Source organism: Euleptes europaea, chromosome 12 (genome assembly GCF_029931775.1).
Source record: "Euleptes europaea isolate rEulEur1 chromosome 12, rEulEur1.hap1, whole genome shotgun sequence".
NCBI classification, from domain to species: Eukaryota; Metazoa; Chordata; class Lepidosauria; order Squamata; family Sphaerodactylidae; genus Euleptes; species Euleptes europaea.
This window is the reverse complement of record NC_079323.1, coordinates 61,018,610-61,028,038: the sequence shown is the minus strand read 5'-3', so window position 1 is coordinate 61,028,038 and position 9,429 is coordinate 61,018,610. Positions and strand designations below refer to the sequence as shown.

Sequence of the window (9,429 nt, the reverse complement as noted above, 5' to 3'; positions counted from 1 at the left end):
GATCATATCCCATGGTTCATATTTTATTAAATGATACTTCATTAAAATGAAGGACTGAAATCACCTCTAATTACTAAAAAGGCTGTGATCTTAATTTAAAAGTAACTGCACAATCACAAGAAATAAACAGAGTGGCTACATTTAAAAGCTGAGCCCATTACCAGCCTTCACCAACAGAAGCAGAATTACAGTTGAACACGTTTATTGCTCACAGTGAGGGAGAACAGTCACTAGATTTTAATGCACTGCCATGCAAGCATTCTCGTGTTATGGGTTGGATCCAAATGTCTCTTTAATTCAACAAAAGGTTATTTTACATCAATAGCAAGAACATTTCCACAAAAGTGATCATCTGCTTATGGCAGCATTAGGACTGCTAGAGAACCCACTTATACCATGGATAAGCTCTAGAAGCTACCTACTTCTCACTAGTGGTTCTTTGGATCGAACACCAAATTTCTAGTAACAGCAATCTTTGAAAACAAGGCACTAGCACTTGGGGGGGGGGATGTGCTCATGAAAAAATGGATATTACCAAAAAAAAATGCACTCTTGGCAGCTGGCATCCTCAGATTTGTTAAAGAGGAGATCACTAGTCATTGAGAATTAACAGGAACCAGACTACCGGTGTACTGAAGTTTCTGCCTAATCTGAAACACTCATCCATGATCCCTAAATCACATCTTACATTAGTCATATTCAGAGAAGTTAGAAAATCGATCCATACTAAAATATTTTACTTTTCAACAGAATACCTATTAGGCAGAGTTTGAAAAGCTAGTACATTTACCAGTTTTGCTAGAGTACAGCTAAAATACATGTTGTTTAATATTGCTAGAGGCAAGAGAATGGTCAAGCAATATAAAATCCCCTAAAACGAAGCAGAAGGACACATAAACTGAAATATTCATTTGACTAGCAGTCAGGAACAATGGCAGAAGCTGTATTACATGTTGTTTACTGCATCTAAAATATAACAATCCATAACAGACAAAGCAGACTGCACACATCTCTCACTAATCTGTATACGGCAACAAAATTTCAAGTACATCTGTTTCGTCCAGGAAGCTCAGGATAATCTTCAGGTAACAAAACATGACGCCGACATGTTGGACACGTACTGTGCTCCTTAATCCATGGACCAATACACTATTGAAGATAGGAAAACGATTAATTAAAAACAATTACTTCTGTGTAAAACTAGTAATATTTGTGTGTGTTAAGTGCCATCAAGCCGCTTCCGACTCATGGCGACCCTATGAATTAACGTCCTCCAAAATGTCCTATCTTTGACAACCTTGCTCAGATCTTGCAAATTGAAGGCTGTGCTTCCTTTAATAATAATAAGTAATATTTAGCTTTTTATTTTTAAACATTTTTTCCAGAAGCTCAAAGCAGTGTTAACACCCACTCTACTGAAAGAATATGTACAGTAGTACTTATATAATTCTGTTTCTTCACTGTATACATGAATGCAGCAATATTTTCTGACAACCATTAAACACCAATTATTGAAGCAAGCTCAGAATTCATTTCAATATCAGTAGGAAATGACTTATTTTGAATGGCTGATCTAATAAACGGCAATCAACTGATTATTTTTTTTGTTGCTGACCGTATGGTTAGTGCACTAAATGTCCTCAACTTACAATTCCAATTAAAATTTATCGTTTCCAGTAATAAGTTATAGGTTGGACTTAATTGGACTTAAATGCAAGTTACTGACTAAACAGCTAAACTGCCTATTCATCTGTATGCCAAGAAGTCCTACTAAAGAAAAGCCAATACAATCCTATTTAAACAGCTGTCCTTGATAACATCTGATTTGTCATACCAGATGTAGGGAGAGCTTGGGTATACTAGGAAGTCTTCCCCCTCTGCCTTTACCATAAGCTATTTTATACTCTCTCTATGAGCTGGTTGTGAGAATTTATGACCAGTTTGTGTCATACATGCAATAAAGCAAATCCATGGATGCCCTTACGTGTGGGCAACCTCTCAACCGTTACAGTAACAGAGTGGTAACTGCTTTGAGTATGGTAGCTTTGAAAAGGGCCATTACAATCCTAGGAAACTGCTGTCTGCTTACAGGCGATATGACAAGGGGAAGGGCCAGAGCTACAGTGACCAGAGGTGATACTGCTACCTTTACTAGTAAAGAAAATACTTGCTAAGAAACACTTGTGGCTTTATTGCTACTTGCATTTCCAGGCTTGAGCAAGAACAGTGATCTAAATTTACTAAATTGGTAAGGCAAGTAGGATTTCAATTTCTACACTATAATCCAAGAATTTTTCCAAACTAGGAGTCAGTTCACAGAATACATTTCTTACCGTTGGAGCAGTTGTCACAACCAGCCATGGAGGAAAATGTATGTGGACAAATGAACTAGGCAACTATAGATGCAATCAGTAGTTACATTCCACTGATCACACTAAGTGGAGAACAGAGCCTTATCTACTCACTGAGAGGGTTTCTTCCGCTCTGAGGAAGAAGGGCATCTTGCAGCTTGGGTTATTCACACCCACTACTAGGAGAGGCAGGGCTAACTTTTTTGTACTTCCTGTCTCTTGGGTGGGAATACCCCGGGCTTCCAGTTTAACTTTAACGAGCTACTAGAGACAGGAGAAATGTGAACATGAAACACAAAACTGTAGGTACCAATAATAACATGTATACTGAACCAAGATGAACAAGACAACATGTAAACTCGGTAGTAGGGGAAGAGAGAATGACAGATGCAAGGTTTTCTGTACTCCCTAAGTAGAATGCAGGATTTGAATTAACAGATGAAGGGAAAACGGATCCTTCAATGTCCCAGCTCTTCTAAATTGCCATCCTGGTATGACTTCTGTTCGGGTGGGCAAGATGCCCTTCTTCCTTAGAGCGGAAGGAACCCTCTCGGTGAGTAGACAAGGCTCCGTTCCCACTCTGAGGGAAGGGCATCTTGCAGCTTGGGACATCCAAGAGCTAAGCCCCGGGTGAAAATCAGTCATCCACTTTGATAATACTTTGGAGCACTCTTCTACCACGAGCGGCATTCTTCTTGGGGACAGTGAAGAAAATGGAATAAATACCGGTGCCGAGTTCGAGAGAGGGCACAGCTTCGACGGCAGTTTTGCAGGAGGTGGTAAATGGCATCCAGGGTTCTTGCATGATTGTTGGAGGAACAAGCAGTTGGAGATGGAACGAAGTGATCCCGTGGGTTGGATTTCAACTCGATCTGATATCCCTGTTGTATGACATGCAGTACCCATGCATCCGGATGTGAGAGTCTCCAATGTGGAAGAAGGAGCTGCAGTCTTCCCTCCACAGGAACTGCGATGGTGTCATTGTTTGGTAGATTTGGGGAACTTGTTCCCTTTGTCCCCTCTAAACTGCTGCTGCTGTTGGAAAGGGTGGGAGAAGCGGCTTTGACGATGAAAGGATTTGAGGACCAGGAAGATCACCTCTGGTCTTGCCTGAAATGTGGCAAGGTGTGGCTGCTGTGAAAGGGTTGATGAAAGGATTTGCCCTCCTTCCTATACGGCCGAGGCATGATGTGTTTTTTCTTTCGACTGTCAGCGTTTTATCCAAACAATCTCCAAATAACTTGCCACCCTGTAAGGGATACGCTAGAAGAGATTTTGATTTAACATCTAGAGGCAAGGCTCTTAGCCACAAAGTCCTGCAAATGGCCGCACTGGAAGCTACAGCCCTGGCTGAGAAAGACAATGTATCCATGGAGGCATCTGCCAGAAAGGCCGAGGCCTTGAGGACTCTATCTACCCCCTCTGTGAGTCTGCTGTCTGCGCCCACTTGGAGCTGGGAGTTTCTTTGACCATGCATGAGATGCCCTGGCTATAATAGCTGCTGTAGTAGTAGTTTGGAGAGACAAGGCGGATGCTTCATGTACTTTCCTAGACAGAAACTCCATCTTATGGTCTAGTTGGTCCTTGATGGACCCCACCCCATCCTCAGAAAGTAAACCTGGGGACTGGAGTGCAGCCACGGGAGCGCCAGCCACAGCAAGTTTGAAAAGCTCCTTGGCAGAAGAAGACATGTCATTAAAAATTTTAATGGAGGGGGGAAACTGCCTATTGATAGTAGGTTTGTCCCACTCTGTCCTGATAACCCTCTGGAAATATTCTGGGAGGGGAACTCTCTTATTTTGTAGGTCTGCACTTGGGAAATAAGTCTTGGTCCCTTTAGGCCAGACTTGGGGTTTTGTTCCCTCTACTGAGTCAGCTTCCTCAGTAAACTCGAGGGCTATGAGAGCTTTGGAGAGGAGGGATTTATAATCCTCAGAGGCAAATAGCCTAGGTTGGCTTCCTTCCTCAACCACGAACTCCTCGTTGTCTGAAATGCACTTCCCTTCCTTCATATGACTCCCTTCCGAGGAATAAACAGAAGCCTGATCAAATTCCATGGGAGCCTGGGTCGGTTGGTTGCAGACTGATTTCCTGGCCGCCTTAGTGGGCCATGGAATATGTCCCTCTGTTAGAGAACAGCAGGGTTCCACTACACTGGATTTTTCTGCATGGGTGCAGCAGGGACTATTCCCTCTGCAAGACTGTGCAGGGGAACTGCTTGAATAAGAAGGGGACTGAAGTACATTTTGCGTAACCTGGGCCGCCAGGTTATACTGCCTTTCAGCCGCTAGGGCTTGACTAATCATGGCTGCTACTTGCTCCACAGTAGTTGGTCTCCCTCCCCCCACCGCCTCTCACGGGGGCAATTGTATGTTACCATCGGAGATCTTGCTGTTTGGGAGGGAGCTGCCCGTATTTGGCTCTTCCACACGATCTTTTTCGGTGGGAAAGCTGTGGGAAATCGCTGCAATGGTGCCAGAGCTGTGTTTTCGGGGCCGGAGCTTTTTGGCGCATTTTTTGCCATGGCCGCCATGATACCTCTTTTGCAAAGCCTTTTTAGAAACCAGCCGATCATCCACATGTTCTGAGTCTGGCTTGCGCTGCTCCGAAGGACGGCTCGTCAAGTTGCAGAGGCTGGGTTGATCCCTGAGATCACAGCGTGCAATTGTGATCAGCCTCCAAGAGGAAATCGACCTGCTCCGCCTGAGCCTTTGAAGACGCGGTCACCGTGTTGTTCTTCCCCGGGAGCGGGAAGAAGAGTAGGGGAAAGGCAGGAAAAAGAGAAACCAAACAAAAATGGAGAGGACAGGGTTTTTTTTGAAGGGGGGGAGGTAGTTAGAATAGAAGAGTAGGCTAGAAAGAGAAAGATGAGAGAGAAAACCAGTGTTGCACTTACTTGTAACTGTTGTTCATTGATACTACACTAGAAGCAGCAGCAGAGCTCTGCTGACTACCTAGCACTCCCCAGCAAGGCAGGAGGGAAACTGGAAGCCCGGGCTATTCCCGCCCAGGAGACAGCAAGTACAAAAAAGTCAGTCCTGCCTCCCCTAGTGGTGGGAATGAATAACCTAAGCTGCAAGATGCTCTTCCCTTAGAGCAGGAATAGGTTAGGAACTACCTGTTGTCACCTGACTCATTCACTGTCTTTGTCTGCAAAGTCACAAGCAATAGAAATGATACAAGTTGCCTTCCTGGACCTATGGTCTCACTTACCAGTTTGTGAAATTTGTGTCCACAATCTAGCACACTGAATTCTTCCATGCTAAGTTCCTCATGGCATATCACACAGGGATCATTATCCTATTAAAAACAAATGAGTTCATAGTTATTTCAGATTCTGAGCTATTACAATACTATTTCACAGATTAAAAACAGGCTACAAACATTTTAAAGCATTAGTAGCACAATATTAAGCTCATTTAATTTGCATGTGCCATGACCCCTGATCAATCCCTGGCACCCTGTTAAAAGGTGGCAGAGTTGGGGAAAAGCATCAGCCTGAGATCCAGGACAGCTAGAAGTATGGGGTTAAATGGCCCAACTTCATATAAAAGTAAAAAAGAGAGCTCAAAACATACTTCATTTTTGTGCAATGGCTACCATAAAATGGTACATGTACTATTCAAATATCTTCAGAAATGCCAGGCTTTTACATACATGAAAGCTCTTTGGAACAGACCACAAGGCAGTTATATCAATGTCAACAACTTGTAAATGTGTGTCACTAAGGCTGTTACTGCACTAGGCATTCCCAGTGATGTATCAAGAGTTTGGAAATGTTATAAAAAATTCTGTTTGCACTTTCAATGTATTCCCACCAATGTATTAAGAGTTTGAAACTGTTATAAAAAATACAGTTCGCACTTTGTTTGGCCCCTTTAGCTGTGAAGATGTCTTCCAACCATTCTTTAGCCGTGGCATCCAAAAACCCTTTTAAAGCGATGTTTTTTATAACATTTCCAAACTCTTGGTACATCACTGGGAATACCTAGTGCGGTAACAGCCTAAGTCTTGAGGGTTGCTACTTTTGGGAAGCAAGACATTAATGATAATTTTAGAAATAGAAAATCTAGAATTTATGTCTGAGGAACCAAAAAAAAGTGGCACCATTCCCCTCCCTAGTTCACAACACCAGTATTCAATGGATTATGGATTACATGTGCATTCTTCTTGAGAAAGGATCAGAAATCATCTGTGCTTCCCACAGCAGTGCCTTCCAATCCCCGGAAAGCTGATTTCTTAGGTTGCAGAATCACATTGCCACTGCAGTTCAATGGGTTGCAGTGAGCAGGGGGTTGGAGACTAAAATTGCTCCCTCCTCCCCTTTAGGTCAGTGCAGCCCCACTGATGAAAGAGGCAAAAAGGGTGATTTTGTCTCCTTCCCTCTCCTCACTGCAGACTACTGACCTGTATGGTTATTACTGCATGTGGGTCCCCACAACTTTGGTAATCAACTTCCTGGGGTCAGAAGGGTCTACTGGGTAGGGAAAGTGGGGAAGCCTCACAACTGTCAATGCCTTCCATTAATAGATAATGTAAATCCAGCCCAATATTTACTAAACTTTTACACTGTGGAAGTTTCACAAAAAATATGTTGATCTTCCAAAACTGGGATTACCACCCATGTTTTTATTTGGAGTGAGGAGAAAGAGAAGCAATTATCTTCAGTAAGTACAAATTTTTGGAAAAGATTCTGGATTTCCTAAAGTTGATGGTATGTTCACCAGTTCAACCAGGCATTGCCTATAACATCAGGCACTGCCCACATCTTGTACGAGAGATGAGAAAAAGGGGAAAACACATATGTGAACCACCCCAAGTATCATCAAGTTGTTCATGCACTTTAGGAAGTACTTAATAGTTTTCATTGCCGTTAGCTGCACTGTGATGCAAAATACCTACAGTGGCCTCACTAGACTTATTCCACTTAGATTTTGCTATTCCTCCATCGGTTTTCCAAGGCAGTTGAGTTGATGCCGGTGGGAGAGCTTTTTTCTTTGTTTTTTCATGACCAGGCCTTGAGTTGGATGTCTTTATCTTTTGAGTCTGATTTCTGCTCTGTCCTGAATTGGAGGAAGATGGTTGCTCAATTTTACCTGGAGGGGAGTTAATCTAAAGAGTAAGACAAGAACCAGATTTTGTTAGTTTATATTTTTGTCATTTCAATACTCAGGACAATTAATGAAGATAAACAATTAGAATACTTAAAGTACATATCCATTATCAAAGTTAGAAAATAAAAACTAGAGCAAAATACAACTAGCGGTAAAGATTCAAAATGATCAGCAGTATGTTTTTTTCATGGTTGAAGTCTTATGTACATTGAAGGGCCTCCTTCTCCCATATCAACCTGCCCAAACATCAAGGCTGTGTTGAATGTGTCTCTTTTTCTAAACTGAGAGACAGGGTCCTCTCTGTGGTGGCCCTTCACCTATAAAACCTGTTTCTAGGCACCAAATAAATATATCTTTACTCCCTAAGATTTATTTATGGACAGTTTATATTAATGTATCCCACTTTGCAAACTTTATGGTTAAGAGTAGGCATATAAAGGTCAAGGTCAAGGTCCCCTGTGCAAGCACCGGGTCATTCCTGACCCGTGAGGTGATGTCACATCCCGACGTTTACTACGCAGACTTTTGTTTTACGGGGTGGTTTGCCAGTGCCTTACTCCCAGCAAGCTGGGTACTCATTTTACCGACCTCAGAAGAATGGAAGGCTGAGTCCACCTTGAGCCGGCTACCTGAAACCGACTTCCGTCGGGATCGAACTCAGGTCGTGATCAGAGCTTGGACTGCAGTACTGCAACTTACCACTCTGCGCCATGGGGCTCTAAGAGTAGGCATACAAACAGCTTAAACAACGAAATGCTTCTGGAAATTAGCACATGTACTTTCCTTGGCAGAACATTCTAGACCCTTGGGAGAACAAAGGAAAAAGCCCTATTCCAAATAGCAGGGGTCTCCAGCATTGCACTCATGGGTGCCATGGGGCCTGCTGATAATTTTCTTGGTGCCCGCCAAGGCTTTTTAGAAAATGGGCAGAGCCAAGTGGGACTTTTGCCCAGCAGTCTGGCCATCAGAGATTTGTTAGCTGTGAAGATTCAAAAACACATTGCTTTAGCAGCAGCTGTATTTATTTATTTATTGTTACATACGTATATATCTCGTTAAAATTTAAAGCAGTAAAATAGACACATTATGAAATCCTAAAAACCCATAGATGGCACGCAATCTGTCCTGAGGCGGCAGATGCTCCCCTTGCCTCGGGACTCCCCCACCCACATATTTCCCCCGAGAGTGCCAGGAGCCCCAAAGCAGCTGCCACCCGCGGAGCAGCCCGAGCTCAGGCAGCCGGCTCAAATGACATCCTGGCCAGCCAAGCCCCAGGGAGAGGACGCCGAAGACACCGAGCCACACACGTTCTCCGCCCAACAGCTGAGAGGTGGAGGCAAGGAGGAGGAAATGTTTCCCCACGGCCCGGCGGGGAAAGTCAACGTCGTGGCACTATGCCTCTTTCCCGCCCAACAGCTGAGAGGTGGGGAGAGGGAGGAGGATCCGCGGTCTCACAGCATAGTCCTTCCCACCCAAGGGGTGAGTGGGGAGGGATGGGAGGGGCCACTGGCTCAGGCCTTGGAGGGCTCAGCTGCCAAAGTTCCCCGGTGTGAGGGGACTATGGCTATCCCACCCACCAGCTGAAGGGCGGGGAGAGGAATGGGCGGACGCTCTTGCTGCAGAGGCATGAGGGTGGGGCTCAGTTAGGCCTTTTATGGACTTTGGGGGTGGGGACTGGAAGGGCTGGGGTGGGGCTACCTGGGCTGGCAGCTCTATGTAAGAGGGTGAAGACGCTGAGGCCGGGGAGGAGGAAGGCTGCAGAGGTGGGAGCTTGCGGAGACTCCTCTTAGCCTACAAGAGCAGATTGGATTCACACCCATCCTGCTGCCCTGTCTGAGGCCAAGGAAGAGCAACCCAAGCACCCAAGGTACATTGGAAGGGGCCCTCCAGGACACCAAGGGGTCGTCTCCTCACACAATTCATGCAGCATCTGCTGCATCAGACAGACCAGCAGGCCAACTCCA

At 44.5% G+C, this 9,429-nt stretch overlaps 1 protein-coding gene across 1 annotated transcript in view; it reads right to left on the bottom strand.

The window, feature by feature from the left end:
- Nucleotides 1-988: 988 nt before the first annotated feature.
- TTC3 (tetratricopeptide repeat domain 3) overlaps nucleotides 989-9,429 on the bottom strand; it is a 97,921-nt gene continuing 89,480 nt past the window's right edge. Inside the window, exons 43-45 of the mRNA XM_056858496.1 lie at nucleotides 7,254-7,463; nucleotides 5,565-5,651; nucleotides 989-1,149 (exon numbers count right to left, since the gene is read on the bottom strand). Coding sequence (XP_056714474.1) covers nucleotides 1,042-1,149; nucleotides 5,565-5,651; nucleotides 7,254-7,463 — 405 coding nt within the window. The 3' untranslated portion in view covers nucleotides 989-1,041. The remainder of the gene's footprint in view (nucleotides 1,150-5,564; nucleotides 5,652-7,253; nucleotides 7,464-9,429) is intronic.